This window comes from Diabrotica undecimpunctata, chromosome 5 (genome assembly GCF_040954645.1).
Source record: "Diabrotica undecimpunctata isolate CICGRU chromosome 5, icDiaUnde3, whole genome shotgun sequence".
NCBI classification, from domain to species: Eukaryota; Metazoa; Arthropoda; class Insecta; order Coleoptera; family Chrysomelidae; genus Diabrotica; species Diabrotica undecimpunctata.
In genome coordinates this window covers 24,802,838-24,822,193 of record NC_092807.1, presented here as the reverse complement: position 1 = coordinate 24,822,193, position 19,356 = coordinate 24,802,838, and the positions used below count along the sequence as shown (strand labels likewise).

The window sequence follows — 19,356 nt, the reverse complement described above, 5'->3', positions numbered from 1 at the left end:
TCAGCTGTTCATCAGTGTTTGCAGTGTTGCCACATTCCCATGGTTGATTTAAAACAAAATTGTTTCCTAAAAAGTTCTGTTCCATAGTCATATTTAACAATCAATTTTAGTATTGCTATTGATAAAAGGAATTGTTGGTAATGGAACTGTTAAATAATAGCTTTACTATAAAAAAGGAACAAATAATACTATGTTATTACTAAAATATAGTGAACTAGTGTAGCAAGACGGTAGTGTCTACTCAACAATCTTTTTGTGGTCTGGATGAAGATAGCTACAAATCAAGCTCGCAGCATAGAATAACAGAACAACAAGTGTTGGTTGTTCTCTGCTCGCAGAACGAAATATTGGTGTTTGCAATGTTGCCACGTCCTATACACAGACCATACATACAGAGTATGTATGGTTTGTGTATGTATGATTTGTTACACAGTTTTTAAAAAGTGCATTTTTATTGTATTATTTTATGGATTGTGCAATTTTATAATTTACATAAAACATTAATGAATAAATATTTGTTCCTTTCGATATTAATTGCAGCTAATAATTAAATTTTTGTCAATTCCCCTTCGATATATTAGCGGAGAGATTTGGCAATAGAGTCAGAACCCTTAAAACTCCAGTTGCCATATGTTTTTTTTATTATTTGTACTGAAATTTTTCTAGTTACTTTTTAAAAACTGTTTAAAACTATTTACTTTTTCTTTTTTTTTTAATTCTAAACTATTAATTTTTATATATTTTTTATATATATTTTAGCCAAATCGATCCAGTAATTCTTGAGTTTTTATAAAGTTATATATAAAAAAATCGTATATTACGGTATACCGCAATGTTACTGCTAAACAATGTCACGCTAAATATAATTTCGGATCCTTGCAAAAACATCATACCGAGCGATAAGAAGTATTCACTTCAAATATGTTTTTGCAATATTCAAAATTGTTTTTCTTAATTTTTTATATTATTTATAGAATAAAATAAATTTTCTTTCATAAGCTACCCGTAGAATTACTATAACTTCATTTTCGCACTTATATTGTTACAAAAAAAATAAATTTGGGATAAACAAAAAAAATATCTTTAAACTATTTGGCCGATCGCTTTTTGATCATATTTCAAGCACCACAAGTCCCAGTATTCCATGTAATATGAAGTCCTATGTTCATTTTTAAAAATATATTATAAAAAACCCAAATTTCTTACTTATTTTGCAACTTTCTAAGCAACAAATAAGGATAGAAACATTTATAAAGCGTTTTGAAGGTTTTTATATGCCGATAAGTTTCTTACTCTCAACTAATTAAGTCCAAAAAAATCGACTACAGGAAACATAATAGTTTCTTGTTAAAGAGGTACATAGCACAGAAAAAGCAATTAGAGCGTTAAAATAACCGTTGGCCTACCCAAAACGGATGCCTATGACCGGTACTAGAAATTCGCAATTAATGGAATCGATTAAACTTTGGAAGATAAATAATAATAATAATAAAAAAATATTGTCAAGGTCGCATATCTGTGTACACAGCCCAATATATGAAGGGGAGGTACCTAAAACTTTACCATGGATGAAAATCATCCACAGATACTGATCTTCATATGGAAGATCTTAGTCACCTGTCAAGGTGAATAAAAATCACAGAACAAATAACAATCAGAATGCCCACTCTCAGATGCCGCCTTCGAAGTGTGTCAGTACGCGATCGCCATATTTTAAACGGAACCATAGACTCGGATTGAGAAATTTGTGACAAGCTACGGCAGAACTGTAATTTAAATTTTTAGAGATTAATAATTTAGTAAATTTGAAATAATTTAATCTATTGTGACTGTTATTTATTATGTGGCTTGGGCAGAATGAGATTTGTATTTTTTCACGCGTGTGTTACGCTGCCATCAAAGCGAAGGTGATATTTATAACGTACTTGTCAATTTCAGTTGTTTTGTTGCATTTTCTGTCCATTTCACATCTGAAGGTAAATGACTAAATTTTTCTTATTGCTTATTTAGCATTAAATACTATTGAAATCGATATTGTAGCTTTCTGTAAACCCCCATAGATCTTTAAAATATTGTTAAATAACCTCACAAAAGTTTGAAATTCACAATAACAAACTTCGGGGCAGAACGAGATGTGTCTCATTCCACCCCTCTTTATTTTATGTCGCTCAAGAGAAAATTACCTTCAAGTGTTCTTGCTACAGATGGTTCACAGCTACGTTATAAAAATAGAAAGACAAATTTGGCCTGTGGAATCTATGGAACAGGCAATTTCCGCAGTTAGGTTTAGACAAAGCCTCGTCTCAATTTGGTGTACCAAAATCAACATTGGCTCGATATGTTCTGAAACAGCGGGATAGTCCGGAATTTCACATCAACAAAATAGCTGTAGCGCCATTGAGACCGACATTAGCATGAATCCAAAAGGACATTATAAACTCATAGCAACGAAAGGAAAACGGCAGGTAGGCACACTAACATCATCTGAGTGGGGTGAAACTGTGACTGTGGAGTTGTGTTTTTCTGCCAGTAGATCTTATTATGTTAATTTTCCCCAGTGAACTAAAGCAGCGAGAGTTCGAGTTGGGTCTGCCACCTGGAGGGTGGGCAGAAGTTTCTGACTCAGGATAGGTTACAACCCAAACATTTGTTGGTTGGTTTAAAAAATTTATACATTTTTCCAAGGCCACAAAAGATGCTCCTGTTCGACGGACATTCAACACATACCAAAAACCTTGAACTCATTTATCTCGCTTGAGTTAACGGAGTTGTATTGCTCTGCTTCCCTCTCCACTTTTCGCACTGTCTTCGGCAGTTAGATGTTCCACTGATGAAGCCTATTAGTGTTTATTATGAAGAGGAAGTGCTAAGATGGAAAAGATCAAATCCTGGAAAAGTAGTGACTTTATTTCAGATTGCATCGTTGTTTGAAGCTGCATTTATTAATGCAGCTACAATGAAAACAGCACTGAACGGCTTCAGGAATACGGCATCTAGATGTTAATGCTTTTACTGAAGACGATTTCCTTCCATCTGCACCAATAGATATTCATATAGATGATAATTTGAAGCTCAGTAACGCCAGTGATTTGTCAATGACAAATGAAGTAGCTGAGGAGGAACAAATTAGTCAAAATACCACTACTGAATTTATCTCGGAACAAACTTACACGTACCCATTCTTCCTCAGTGTTCATGGATGCCAGATACTGTTCCAAATCCTTCAGTTACATACTTAAGTAACAACGTCAGTTCCGACTGTTTCTCCTCAACATGTTCTACCAATACTGAAAGTGGAACAGAATAAGAAAAGAACCTCTCGAAAAAACGAAAAACAGCCATTCTGACTTCATCGCCATATTTGGAAGAGTTGAAAAAGGTCAAGGAAGAAACAAAAGCCAAGGCGGCTAAAAAGAAAAGTTAGCTTCAATAAAGACGGAAGCAAAGCCACTAACGAGAAGGCGGTTAAAAGGAAGAGGGTGTTGTTAAATAAAGGTCTGAAAGACAAGATGTAGCATTTCTAAAATTCCTTGATATATATTGAAATCCCCTCGTATTTGCTATAGTATCTGAAAATTCTTTCAAGTCATCTTAGCGTCACCGAGGTCGAAATAAACCATTTTAGAGTTTGTTTATTATTCCACAGATGTGTATTTACTTTTTATTCTTTGATCGAAACCGCTCTAAGATATTTTTCGTCGTCAAATGAACGAAATATTCCAGTTTATATGTTTTGTTTATACCAAGTTGGGAAGCTAATGATTTTTAAGAATTAACTCACTCTCGCTGAGGCGTTGTCAGAGACAGCTGCTTCTAGCGTTTGTCCAAATTTCACGTCGAATTTGTAATGTCCTTTTGTTCTTCGTCTTACGTTATGGAAAATAAGTTTAGTGGCAGTTAATTGCTCAGTTAATGTAAGGATTTGAAATATACCCACATCTTTCCAGTCTTTTTATGAAGCAGAGTTCCAAAGTTTGTGTTCCGGTGCCCCAATTTCCAATCTCAATTTTGTCTTGTCCTATCACAGTGGAGATGAATTTGTTCGAGTGGTACAGTGAGTTCCAGTGAAGTCTAGTTTCTACCCCCAGAATTTTTGTGTAAAACCCTAGTGCAATCCAGGTAACTTTTTTGTGTTAAATTTAAAGTAAAGATAGACATTTTTTTAATAATAATAATTTGCTTTCATGACAAAAAGAATTTGTAATAATTAATATTGTACTATCTAATCATATTTGACATTAGTTTGCTTTGTTTTTTTTTAAGAAGGTTAACCTCCATGCAGTAACAATTTTTTGTAAGTGTTGTAGCATCTCTCACTTGTACACAGAGTTTGTAAACGAATAGGACATATGAAAGTTTTTTTTTTATTATTTTGGTATAAATCCTTGTAACCATTTATATCGTAAGTATTTTTGTATAAATGTTTGGTTTTTTTTAAACCACTTTGTTTACTTCTCTTAACTAACTCTCCAACACCTTTTTTGAGTTTCATTTAAAAAGATATATTTTTCATTTCTAATTATTTCAATAGTTACAACTAGTTGTTATAATCGTTATAATTTGGCACCTCGAAGTGGCGTCCATTTTAAATTGCTAGAGGTGTTTCTTGTTGTTTTTGTTTTGTCTATTTGTCCAGGAGATTCATGTAACTACCCTCTTTTTGTTTCATTTTTGTAGTTGCCCCAATCCAATTTCCCTGTTTCATTCACTTATCCACGACCCCAGCTCTCCAAATAAACCCTGAGTGCCGTTCGCACAAGTATCGTTTATTTTGCTTGCCCTATAGTTTCTGTCCCAATTTTAAACCCCCATAGTAATACCATATGTGGTAGGCAATATATTTCGTTACAAAGAAAAGAGACTCTTGATTCCAGTGACACTGAAGATGATGCCCAGAGTATATTGACAAGACTTTTATTCAACTTTCTATGAAGGATGGGTAGAATGCTCATCTTGCTACAGTTGGACACATAATTCAGTTTTCATCTGTGAATTATGTCAATTAAAAATTATGTTATGAGTAATATTAATAAAAGTTATTTCCCACTAAATTATATTTTTAATCCATGATTTTCTTATGGCTGTATTTATTAAAAGCTTAAATCCCGATCTACCTCGTGGAATGGGAAAAGAGAACTACTTTGCATATTAAGCAAAATTGTCAACTATCTTGATTTTTTATAAACTTTTATTCTATTTATTGTTTCTTAGAATAATTGATTAATTAATTTCTGCAGTTTGTTTTCATTTTCAATAAAAACTTGTTTACTAGTCAAGGTATCAAAATTAAACGTGTCATTCCGCCTTGTTCCCCTACCTATTATAATATTGATTCATTCCGCTGTAGTTTTAAATCCCAAAGTGTAAACAACCAAAAAAATTAAATGAAATATATTATTATTATTCAAATATATACAAATTATATGGCTTACATAATCAATCTATCTTAACTTAAAAACTAGTAAATACATCATCTTCATTATTATCTTTAGCTTTTTCAAATGTTTAGTAATGATATTCACTAGTTTGCAGTTTTTACTAATTCATTATGCCTCACGTCAAAATTCGGATCATCATCTATGGAATATCTGCTGAGTTTAGACATTAAAAAGAAAAACATTACAATAACAAATAAAACAAGTGATCCTAGCATGCAAAATCGTCGACAAACTGATTTTCTTCCCCTAGCTCTCAGCGGTGCTCCGAATGTTATCCTAAAAAAATTAGAAACCAGTTTTAAATTATCTTTAACTGTGTTTTATTGTTCTTATGTTTCTTTTTTGAAAATTAGAAATTGTCAAAGATATAAGAATCAAAAATAGCAAAGTATTTCATAAAACGTTTATGTATTACTTATATTTCTGGAAAAAAATCCAAAAGAAATCGATTAGGTCAGACATTAACAAAATCATAACTCTATATTTCTGGAAATAAAACATTTAGCAGTTTTGAGGTCTCATCCAACAAGTTTTGCATTCACAAGGTATTTGATAGTTATAGTTGCATTTTTTTCGTTGATTGGTTTAGTCAGTAATGCAGTAGTCATGTATATGGTGGTAAATTCATCAGCAAAAAAGTTTCGTAACCAGGGAAACAAGTTGAAGGATATCCGAATTTATATGCATCCACTGCATTACATCTCCTATATGTAGTTCACCCAAACAATCAACGGCGACTACTGTTAGTTAAGATTTTTTTGCTGGGCATATCCTTGCGGATTGTTCAGGTTCCAATTGCATGTTTAACCTGTTTCAAGTAGCTAGTGTCAATGCATACTAGCACAGAGAAAGCGATGGCTTGAAGTGCTCTGCAAAGCATGGTTAATGGCTCATATCATTTTTAGAAATGAAGTATGTGCGACCTATATAGAAGTTTTCTAGCAAAGAATTTAATCTTCTTGAAACGATATCGTGTACCTATACGATATCGATCTGTAAATGACGCGTATGATTTTTGCAACGCCAACAATTACGCCAAAAAATTCAAGAATAGATAAAACTCTCTAAATGTGTGGACTTATCATATGGAACGAATGCTTCTGGAGTTTTTCTGAATAGGTCTGGTGATTTTTGACAAACCACGTCGATGAACCCGACGATGTACTTAACGCATGTATCAAATCATTAGTTATAAGGCAACATGTAAAGAATGACATGGTAAAATTATGTATTTGCCGAAGGTTTCGCAAAACAATTGCTGGATATTGGGAATGGTAAGATTGACAAAACAATCAGACAATGTATCAAACTGCCGACTAACTATTGTAAGATGACACGAACCAAAGGCGGGTTGATTCAAAAGGTTTTTCCAAATATCGCGAGAAATTACAACAATTATCAGGAGTTAAATGCATGTGTTATATTATTAGCCACAAATAACGAAGCAAATGCCATCAATTTAGCATTCAAAAATGAATACCAGTGACACCAGTAATAGTTGTTTGCTAGAGTTATAAAACCTAAATAGGCAATACTTTTTTTGATGGCCGCGATTTTGACAGCTGTCAATTGATTTATGTTGAATTTGGCTTACTAGTTTAACATAAACAACAATTCCAAAATATGCAAATTTATTTAGAAATTTTTTAATTTTTTGTTTAATAGTTCCAAATATATATCATGCATCATGTCAATTTTATGGTCAATATAATCGTTATATAGAGCAATTAATTCAATTAGAGATTATATTTATAAAGAGAACTGCTATTGATCCCGCTTTTCATAATCAAATTTTGTTTAGTTGAAGCTCACTTTTGGTAGAATGGCTATGTCCATAAGCAAAACTGAAGTATTTAGAGCAAAGATCATCTTCAAGTATATGTTATTACATCCAGAAAAAGGACTGTTTGGTGTGCTTTATAGTGGCCACTATAGACACCATGGTCACTGTCTTTTTCGTTTTTGAAATGAATCATCTTTATGTGAAGGAGCTGTAGTTTCAAAAAGACACCACAACATTTGACAGACCTCGTTATAGACAAATCTATTTATTGAAAGAAACATGGATCCGAAATATGGCCAAAAATGAACCAAAAATTTGAAAGCCAAATATCAGAAATCATATTTTTTTCATGGCAATTTAAAAATATATCTTCGTTTTACTCGGAATTCTTTAATTCACTAAATTTAGCATGTAAACTATTTCCACTTATTGCAATGATCCTACCAAATAGGCCACTTGAAACATTTTCAGTTTCTGGTGAGACTTTCTTTTGCAATTACTATCAACAAAGCACAAGGACAAATCTCTGTAAGTGAATGGACTAGATTTGGAGAATCCATCCTTTACACATGGTTTACCTATTAGAATATCTAGAAAACATAAATACATGAATTTTAACTGTGCTCTGTGTGCAAAATAACACTTTTTGATGTTTAAACAATGACACTGTTTCTATTCAGTTAAACTTCTATTTAAAAAAGACTCCAACCTGAAACATATTTATTACAATTTACATGTATTGAAATTGCATTTGATCGATCTAACTGACTTTACTGAAAGCTTAAGGTCTTAAACCATGAAATATGGAATAACATCCTAATGTTTACTTTCGTCTCACATTTAAATAGAATATAACCTAACCTAAAAGAAGAATGACAAAATGAAAACAAAGGATATAGAGATAATCAGCCCTATTCTGTAACTACAAATCGAATAGAAATGAGTCAAATCAAATAGAGGTCAGCAAGTCGGATCGGAATTGTAGGAATCGGTATTCTGTAACTCATCTCAACCTCTACTATAGGAATGTTGTGTAGAAATTGATTTCGACTAGACAAGCTCTGTCGAGATCAAGTTTCGACATCGAAATTGGTCTTGACGCTTTCGCATTGGTATCATTATTGTTTTGACATTTATTTGTTGACTTGTTGATATAAATTAGCGGTTGATTAATTTTTGTAGCTGCTTCATTTTTTAATCTGTGGTGTTATTTATTTAGATTTATTTAGATAAAGTTTACTAAATAATTCAACTGCTCAGCAGATGTCTTTTTCTTTGTTGTTCCGCTTGCCATTTTGTATTCTTGTAACGAACTTTTCAAAACAAAACAAACCAAAACTTAACCAAAGAACTTAACCAAAACAAATCAAAACTACTTGACGACAAGCTTGAAATATAATCTTCTTTTTTGATGAATTTTTCGCGCGCACTAGCCTTTTCAGTAACACAACGTCACAGAACACGACGCGATAGATATCCAACATTCCGATTTCAGGTAATTACGATTCGACTTGGTCATTTCTATTCGATTTGTTAAAAGTTACAGAATAGATCTGAATATAGAGGTAAGGTGCAAAAACAAAAAATTTGCCTCTATAAGATATTTATACAATGTACAAAAATTTCAACTTACTTGAACCAATTTCCAAATAATTCAGAAATAGGTTTCCTTTTATATTTATTATCGTCATGATCAAAAACATCAGGTTTGATATCTCTAATGTCCTGAAATATCCGCCTATTTGAAGAATGCTGAAAACTATCTGCTCTGTTAAAAGCACCAATATCTTCATCCACTGAAACCACTGAATGGGCTGGGCTTGGAGTTATCCTAGGAGGCATGTTCATATGGTTTATTGAGCTTTTTATTTCACGTTCTTCAGACAACTAAAAATTAAACTAGATAGTTACTTATGGTTTAAAGCTATTTATCCTTATATTTTTTAAAAACCTTTTATGGGAATAATATATCAAAATAAAAAAATGACTCTGAAAAACATAAGGTATCTCAGAAAAGTAACCTGAAGACAATAACTAAAATGAGACACCCACTTCAAAAATGTTCAGAAAATCCACATATGTAATATGAAAATAGTTAATAATGAACCCATGCCTTTCTCAGGCATATTGAATAGAAAATGAAGATAATCTGAGTTATAATACATGTATTACAATTCTAAACTAACTAAATTATTTACACACCTTTTATGAATAAACATACAAGTACTGATACAGCTTAACAACATGAGTAGAAACTTATACACCTAGAATCTGTTAAAACATTTAGGGCAGGTTTCATTTTTATCAGAATGCTTCAAAGTTCAGGCTTTAAGATTGTTTAAAAGAAATATTTATAGGACCAAAGACACAGTGAGTTAAAAATTTCACTTGATTTATTTTTCACCTTTTTTGTAGAACTTTTATTTTTGAACATGCTATACCAATAATTGAACTTATAAACTTGATATTAAGATTTAACAATCTAAAAAGCATATATTATGATTAACATTGGCAATTTGCTTAATATGGTCATTTTTTCAATTTCCAAGCTTCTTTTTAGGGATGAAAAGTCCATTTGAAAAATATAATTCTTTTCCCTAAGTCAATGGCACTGGCAAAGGAAAAATAGAAATCACTCTCTATATAAAGAATATGTCCCTTGTTTTTCTATAAGAATCCATTATAAACCCAATCAAACTATCATAAAATGTGATAAGAAAAAACATATTATGAGAATGGTATATGGAGAGATATACCATTACATAAAAAAATTAAATGTGGGCAGAATTAATAAAATATCACAGTACATAGAATGATTTCCAATTACTGATACTGATAACAAAAATTTCATATCCTGTTGGACACCTGTTACCTATGTTACTATAATCATATACATACTAAAGGCAGTCCGAGACCAGCTCTAGCCCAGTTAACTCCAGCCAGTTTTTCTTTTAGAACATCTGCTACAGGACTTATTAAATTAGATGGTGGAAACAATGGACTTTTACAAGATGGGCAGGTATATCCTCTGGGTGCAGTGGTAGGAGGTAGCTGTCGTGAAAAGTGATCCAAACATGACCAATGAAACACATCTAAAAGTAAACAAGACAATATTTACTTTAAATAACTAAAAAATATTTTAAATACACTTACGATAGCAGGTTAATCGGATACAGTCTTGACTACTTAATTCTTTACTACACAATTCGCATATTGAATTATAATCACTATCTTGTAACCATTGAAGATAAGACTGAACTATACACTACAAGAGAACACTATTAGTATATCCCAAGGCTAGAATATAGTAAAAAACTTACAATTGTGTGATTAGTTACCATACAATTTTCGCAAACACAAACTCTATGTTCGAAGCAGAATTGATTCGTTACTCGCCGTTTCGGACATTTGCACAGCCCCATTTTAGCTTAACTTTCTATACTGTATAAAAATTATTTAGGTAGAACCACATTAATATTTTAAAATATGTGAGACTACAAAATTGTTCGATCCAGGGCCGGCCACGTATTTGACTGCACAAATAGAATTTGTCAACGTCAAACAAAACATAAATAATTATGTTGACGTTTGACGTCTGGTATTTTTTTTTGACAATTCCATAAAACCACAGAATGTGTACAGATACGTATACAAATCAAAATGAATATGTTATAAGTTTTGATATTGCAACTATAAAGAGGGGCAAAGTCAACAAGAATATAAAATAATTATGTATTTTACGATTTTTTGCTTTGAGGAAACTTTCATCTATTTTAAAGTTACTTTACTGTTATCTTTAATCTAAAAATACATGCACTACATACACAGCATTTCTACATCCTATAATATCACTTTGAGTTACGTGTTGGTCATTTTCTATGACCCTAGAATGATACTCCAGACAACATAATCGTAAGACAAATTTAATTTAATCTAAAGATGTAAAAATAAGTGAAACTTTCAAACATTAATAATTTAATTCCAAAATTACAGATAAAAATCATAGCTATTTTCTTTCAAAAATGCTTTTTTTATGTTCATGATTAGCCGATTCTATGTTTTTAAATATTCCTATTGTTTCTAAGGAAGCACATAATAAGAAATTGTTTCTTATTCTTTAATAGAAGGTGACAGTGGCGCACCCAGTTTTTAACCACCCAACCCCCCCCCCCCCCCCCAGGGCCCTATTCCGACACTCGACACTGTTACTCTCACATTTTAAGGACTCAAAATGGACGTAACATCATAAAAAAATTTCGGTGACCAACCAAAAACCCCCCACTACCAGAGGCAAATTCTAGGTGCGCTACTGGAAGGTGAATATGTATAATTTACCGGGATTACAAAAAAAATAATATAGAAATTTAATAATTTTCCAATTATATTTAATTTATGTATTAGAGATATCAATATTTAAACTTTTTTAATTAATCTGATTTCTTAACAAACTTATAATAAAAATAAAATTTATCTTCTCATTCGTGTTCGTTAAATTAGAAATAGTATTAAGTTGGTAGTAGTTGTAATGTCATTTTTAAAAGACTTTTCTTTTTAATAGCTTGTGGCTTGATGCGTGATTAGATCAGAGTGCCTGCACTGGTTAAGTTGGTTAGTTTTAGTTATTATAGTGACTGTTTAAGAGTGTCGGCGGCGACATTGAGGTAAGATATTTTTATATTTATTAAAATTCGATAATTTGTCCGACAATTCGTTACAAAATTAGGTAAACGACATCGTTTCAATTAAGGAACGTTATGTAATTCATAAAACGAAGTTTCAACTCGTAAATCTTGTTAATTATTGTTTACCTTACAAGGTGTTTTCTTTTTTTGTGATATATTTGAGATATTTAGTTGTCATATCTGATTTCCAATTTCCAAAATAAAGTTAGTAGCCTAGAGCCTGTTTTAAAATTGATGACGGATATTTAGAACATAAAATGTACATCACGTTTTTTGGATTAGTGAGGAAAATAAATAATTGAGAGGTCAGAAAGGGCTTAGACAGTTAAGCAAATTAATGTAATTAAGATACTCTTATGCACTTAGAGTTTATTATTTACATATATTAAATAAAAATAATGTACATTCTGGTGATGCCCGTCATAAAATAAAATTTACTGAAATAAAAAGTTAATTTTTCTTTCTACAAAGTTGGGGGAGAATATAAAAATAGTTAAAGAATATAAAAATAATTTGGTTTTTAAGTTTGACCAATAAAGAATCAACATTTGCTTCGTTTATGTTTTCTAACCACCTTTTTCTATGGTATCCTGTTGCTCTTCTGTTTGGTAATATTTTTTGGTTGGTTTTGAAATATTTTTTTGTTCTATTAGTATATTTTGTGATATTCCATCCAATTTTAAGATTCCAATACACCATCTCCATTTTTTCCTTTTAGGCAGTAGTGGCTCCTGATATTTGAGTTAAGGGGGACACAAAAAGTTTTTTTTTCAGGAAACAAGTTTGATTTGATCCAAGTAACAAATCTTAAGCAACCTAGCCTAATTTTTAATTAGAAGTAAAAATAGTCCCAGTCTTGTAACAGGTGGCCAACTAAGAACAGCTCTCGGCCATACCTCAGGGTAGAATTAGAATACAGGCTTCAGATAATAGACTTTATGATCAAAGTAAAATAACAAAAACTACAAAATTTAGCGAGACAAAACCGGGGAATTTGTGTGTTTCTTATTTTGACAATGTATCATATGGCAATGCTGTTTCATTACTATAATGAATAACTTCGATACTTCAACACTGTTAACAGTAAGTACCTATACCTTGATGCCAAGTTACTTTTTGTGAAAATGGATAATGCAATAACCCTGAAATCAGAGTAAATGGATAACTTTTGGCAATAACCATGAAACCAGAGAAGCACTATATAGTATTCAGAGATGTCAGCCATCTGGTTTATATTTGTTTGATTGGCTTTGAGAAGACCTTTGATTGAGTACAATATATTGAAATGATAGCCAGTCTTCAGCAGTTAGGTATTGATGATAAAGACCTATGTATCGTTAAAAATCTTTACTGGCGTCATTGCTGCAATTTGTCCCCACTAACATTTAACATTTATTCTGAGTTTGTTTTCAATAAAGCATTGAATATTGATAAATGTCATATCAAAGTTAATGACATCAATATTGATAATTTGATGTTCGAGGATAACACAGTGTTAATTGCAAGTAGTTACGAAGAACTTCAACATCTAATTGATTAAATTAACACAACCTGTGATAAATATGGTCTAAAGCTAAACACTACAAAGATAAAAGTGATCTTTTATCTGTGAAAAAAACAGTATCACCGAGCTAAGTTATAATTTAAATGGGATTTGAGAGATAAACTTTTTAGGATGAATAAAAACTTATGTGAAAAAATTATCACTTTGAGACTGAAAATTAGATTAGTAAGATTTTATGTATTCTCTACTCTTTTATATGTTGTTAAAGGCTTGACTTTGGTGAATAAACTTCTCAAAAAACTGGAAGTCTTTGAAATCTGGGTGTACTGAGAATCTGGGAGAATCCTTACAAATAAGTTTGGTAGAGTTCATAACGAAGTTAAGTTAAGGTTATGGAAATGATCAGAACAGTTAAAAAGTGCAAATTGGAATATTTTGGCCATGTTATGCATCACCCAGAGAGATATAATATACTTCATTTAATAATACAAGGCAAGATAGATAGAAGAAAAGGGCCAGGTCGAAGAAGAATGTAATGGCTTCGAAAACTTGGGAGAATGGTTTAACAGATTCTCTACATCCCTTTTTCGAGCTGCCTTCAACAAAATTAGTACAGTAAAACCTCGATTTAACGGACTACTTGGGGGGACGGAGTGAAAGCTAAAGCTGGAAGTCCGTTAACACTCGCTGCCAATGATATTTTAAATTTTTTTGTCGTGCGCTAAAACTACATTATTTTGTTAACGTGAAACGCTGTAAGTGTACATTAATGTTACACGTGTGCCAATACAGAGTGCACATTAATGTTACACTTGGCGGCGAGAGTGTTAAATAAAGATATGTTTAAAATAAATCAAAAAATTTTTTTTTTTGAAAATATGTATGTTCACTGTATTAAAATATACAAACAAAATTCTATTCAATTGTCTTCGGACATTCGTTGTGAAGTGACGTTGCTGTTGATATTGACGCACCTGCTGTCAGTAATCTTGTTTTGATAAAGGAATCAAGTTTCAGTTGCACTTTCGTTTCGATATTTGCTGTTTTTATGATCAACTCTCTAAAATTACTAAAATGGGTAGAATACAGTTGAACTTCATTATCTGATGAATAATTAATAAATGTTAGATCGTCAAGATGCGATCTTAACTCTGAACTTTATTTTTGGCAGTGTTGTTTTGTCATCTTCTTCGCTATCTTCACTTCCAACCTCATTTTTTAGATTCAAAACTCCATCTGCTATTTCACTTTCAGTTATGATGTTATATCCAGGGTCACCTTCATCTACTTCTAGCCACTGTAAAAGATCTTCCTCAGCTCCATGTTCTCCAGCATTATTATGTATTGTCCTACAGAACTCAGTAACTTCCAACCCTTCTAAATCTATGTCTGCATCTTGGCCATCAAATAAATTCTTCCAAACATGTTTTAATGTTTGCTCTTTCACCCCCTCCCATGCTGCAGCAAAATTGAAAATTTTGATTTTAATCTTCTTTATGTATCTGCATCTGGATCTTCTGCATTATCTCCATCTTGTAATACAACCATTACTTTTAAAAATCATCTGAATGCAGAATATTTTCAGGGGGGTGAGCAGGAGCGTTGTTTAAAAGCAATAAACATTTCACCTCTTCTGGTGGTACTTAGAGAAGCATAGGGAGGCATAGAATGTCATGTAATGGCTGCGCAACGTGAGAGAGTGGTACGGATGTACATCAAATGAACTTTTCAGAGCAGCTTTCTCAAAAGTCCGAATAGCTATGATGATTGCCGACCTCCGCCGCGGAGATGGCACTTGAAGAAGAAGAAGGTTGTACTTATTCCCAATTTTTCTTTTGAAATTTTCTTACTGAAGGTACAAATTCTTTGAAAAACCAATTTTTGAAAATTATCTGAGGTGAGCCATGCCTTCTTAGAGCTATAATATGAAACAGGCAGATGGTGCATTATATCTTTTAAAACTCTAGGTTTACGAGATTTGCCAACCACTACAGGAGTCAATCTATGCCATCCATCGGAGTTAGCACAAAGCTGTGCCGAGATCATGTCCTTGCTGATTTTTCTACCAGAATTCGATTTTTCATATTTGGAGGCTTGTGTGCTTTCGTGCAAAGTACGCCATAACAAACCAGTTTCGTCAGCATTGTAAATCCGAGGTTCTAATAGCATTTCGTTACTTATAATATATTCTACTAATTTTTGCCTAAAAGGTTATATTTCTTCTTTTTGTGCACTTTAAGCTTCGCCGTAAATTCTTTTATTCATGATTCCGTGTCTTTTGCAAAAGCTCCAGAGCCATCCATCACTTGCTCTGAATGGTATGTCCATGTGATTTCAATTCGACTGCCCGGACTGGGCTTCTTCCAGTGAAGTTTCACGAGCAAATCTCATTCGTTTTCTGAGATTGCTGTCCCCTCCTACATCACACATTAATGCAAATTTATTCATTTTGCTTTTATTTTTTTTATGTCTGAAACAGTTTGCTTTTTTATGCCATATTGATCACATATATGAGACACAGGCGTTCCAGACTCCAACTTTTGTATAATCTCTAGTTTTTAATTTTTTGTCCATATTTAAAGGTAGTATTGCGAAAATTTTAATTTATTTACTGGCGCACACTAAAACAGTAAACGTAAACAAGTCAAACTGCTATAGAGTTGCGTGAATCCTCGGTCAACGTGGTAAACACCCATATAATCATAGAAACCTACGCATACGCGTTTTTATGTCAGGGAATCCCCTAATAATATGTGATGTTTGCACTTTCTGTCTCTTGCCTACAAATGTGTAAATTTATATCTCTTGTGTGTAGATACATTATATAATTATGTTTATGATAAAATATTATGTTTCTCTTACAAATGATTTGTTTATTTATTTTTTACCAAAAAAATATATACATATTACTATTGGAAATGTGTCCTCTTACGCTAAATTTTATTGAAATTCTTTGTAAAATACAGTGTTATGGAACGTACTGCGCAGCATTTTAAAGTATAGGAAATGGAATAAAAAAAAGTTTGGTGCATACAAATGCAAAAATTGAGTCGGTTTATGCTCTTCTTATGGGGGTAATTCGCTCGCCTATAACCGTTCTTTTTTATCTAGAATTGCTAATTATGGGCGATATAGAACCAAAGTACTAAAATCTGAATTTTATTTCATCAATGAATGTCGCAACATACACTGTTATCAGACAATGAACTTAATTTTTACAATAGGAAAAAATTGCACTGAATATACCTGCATTCAATATTACTCAATAGAATAATAACATAATTGGAACTTCCTTTAATACTGATCAATTTTTAGCAATTTATAGATGAAAATAAAATAAAAACAAATTAAAAACATTAAAACCATAACATTGCATTAGATAAGTAGTGTGTATAGATGATTATAAACACGAGATAAAAAAAATGTTATTTACATCAACTGGAGTAAAGGCTAAAAAGATATTATCTAAAGGTGCTATCTGACAGAACGAGAAGTGGCGTTTTTCATCGGCGAAGGAAAATAAAAAATACATAATAGAAAAAGACAAAATATAAAAACGTGAACCAACCCAACGTGGAATACCGCTTTACCCACAATATTTGCTTCATTGGGATAGTTATCAAAAAGTAAATATTTATCAATTTCACACGAACATGGGGTGCCAACCGTGGTCTCTCTTCGTTTCACTAATATCTATTTTTTGTTCCTCGTTGCTGACGTGAACCAGCGAAGAGCGCTTTTATAGGAGCTGTGCGGTGCGGAGCTGTGCGATGCGGGCTAGGATCCCTGGGATAAGGCAAAACCACAAATATTGTGGGTAAAAACGGTATTCCACGTTGTTGGTCCCCGTCTTTAAATTTTGTCTTTTTCCATTATGTATTTTCTATTTCTCTTCGCCGATGAAGAACGTCACTCCACGTTCTGTCAGATCGCACCTTTAGAGGTTCGGTAAAAAAAATTGACTTTAAAAAATATTTTGACATTTTTATCAATAGCGGTATAAGTCGGGTCAAAACTAGAAATAACACTTTTGATGCCGTCCTAGTGTGCAGCTAAAAATATAGTTCTTTTAAGCCAAGTCCTCCACATTCATTAAAATAGAACGGCTGCGTTGGATAGGACATGTAGAAAAAATGAAAGAAAAACAACCTTAAAAATAAAAAACTGGAGAAAAAAAGCACGAAACAGATCAGAATGGAGAAGAATTCTGGAACAGGCCAAGACCCAAAAAGGGTTGTCGAGCCAGTGATGATGATGATGAAGCCAAGTCCTCCATCCGGTTAATACTGGTTCTGGTGGCAAAGAAATATCGGAGAGAATCTCCTTATGTACACGTAGTGGTGCTTTCAGAACTACTTTTTTACATTATTTATTAAGGTGTTTACATTTGGAAATTCAACTGTAACTTTTTCTGCAATTCTGTTCATCAGACACAAAAAAAAATTGTTAGGTATTCGTTAACAAATATAGCTATTGTAGCATAATTTGTTTTGTCTGAACATGTTAAACTAATTAAATATGGGTTTTTAAGAACTCCAACAATATTAGATTCACAATTTGTCGACCCTTTGTATACGTGTTTCGTCTTCGTCAATGTAAATCCAAAGATATTCGGCTTTTAACTGATTTTTAATACCAGTCATATCTTTGTAATATGACATATTTGTTCCGAAGAATTGAAGAAAGTATCTGAACTGGTTTTTTTTCAACCTTGACACGATTTATTTTCTAACTTCTGCAGAGGGATATTATAGTTAAAAAAAAATTGCATAAATCCCTTGAAAAAGTTTCTTGTCCAGCTGACGTATTCTGAATCTGAAAATACTTTTGTAGAATCTGCTAGGGAGGTCTATTATTATTTTTTTGATAGCTTATTTTGTTGAATTCTTTATGTATTGGACTACTTGGAATTTCTTTTGGCATGGAATCTAAAATAAATGTTTTCTTAAATAGGTATAGTCCATTTCCATCATATTGATAGCACATTATGTATGCAAATCCCTAAACTGTTGATACGGGTGACTCAATGAAAAATAGATATTTGGCAACAAGTTTACAGAAGTATATAGGAAACCAATGTTAAATTGAGTATGACCACCAGGTATAAAGGTTGAAGCAGAATAGAATACAATAGTTTTGAGGGTTACTAATCCCTAAATAAAGTTGCCAGTGTCGGAGTGATGGAGATTCAACAGGTACTAATGAATTTGCAAGAAATGTAAGATGTTTATTTTATTGTTTATATATAAAATAATTTGTGGCCGTAACAGGGGCCGATTTGTAAAAAAATGAATATTATTTTAATCAAATTCCATTTCAGATTCACTGTTTTCTTCAGAATCTAAGGAATCTTCAACTCCAATGTTAATTATTACCGGTTCCAGCATTGCATCAGTCATATTATCCAAATTCCACATTTTATTTTCTTCCTTGTGAGCATGACTAACAGCATTTTTCCAATTTTCTGGAGTTATTTTTGATAAGGAATGTTCTAATAGTTGTAAGTCTTCTAATTTAAAAGTTTTGTTATTGCGTCCGACTTCACCCTTTACTTGAGACCATATATTTTCTATCGGATTCAGATCACAATGGTATGGGGGTAAACGTAAAATAATTACATCACGGTTTAATGCCATTTCATCAATTATATATTTTTTGTAAGCTGCTTTATGTTGCCTTACAATAGGTAATAATTCCTTTTTTGTCGAATTCTCCTTGTACTCAATTGCGTGTTTATCCAACCATTCGATTATCTCTCCTTTTTTCCATGCCGTTTTTGGCAATTTTTCTGCTAGTCTTGAATGGTAACTAGCATTATCCATGACTATGACAGAATTTTTTGGAATTAAATTCAACATTTGCTCAAAATATTCTTCAAAACCGTCAGCAGTCATTTCCTCGTGGTAATCTTTGGTTGATTTTGAGGCAAAACTTAATAATCCACCATTG

At 32.2% G+C, this 19,356-nt stretch overlaps 2 protein-coding genes across 4 annotated transcripts in view; one reads left to right on the top strand and one right to left on the bottom strand.

Moving 5' to 3' along the window:
- Nucleotides 1-5,376: 5,376 nt before the first annotated feature.
- Nucleotides 5,377-10,774, bottom strand: LOC140441193 (zinc finger protein-like 1 homolog). The gene is made up of 5 exons (XM_072531761.1): nucleotides 10,542-10,774; nucleotides 10,375-10,486; nucleotides 10,120-10,313; nucleotides 8,855-9,108; nucleotides 5,377-5,714 (listed from the first exon to the last, which is right to left on the bottom strand). The coding sequence occupies exons 1-5, from the start codon at nucleotides 10,641-10,643 to the stop codon at nucleotides 5,522-5,524; spliced, it is 855 nt and encodes a 284-aa protein (XP_072387862.1). The 5' UTR covers nucleotides 10,644-10,774; the 3' UTR covers nucleotides 5,377-5,521.
- Nucleotides 10,775-11,745: 971 nt separating this feature from the next.
- foi (solute carrier family 39 fear-of-intimacy) overlaps nucleotides 11,746-19,356 on the top strand; it is a 72,889-nt gene continuing 65,278 nt past the window's right edge. For all 3 annotated transcript variants that reach the window (XM_072531760.1, XM_072531759.1, XM_072531758.1), the window contains exon 1: nucleotides 11,746-11,882. The gene's annotated coding sequence lies outside the window, so the exon portion shown is untranslated. The remainder of the gene's footprint in view (nucleotides 11,883-19,356) is intronic.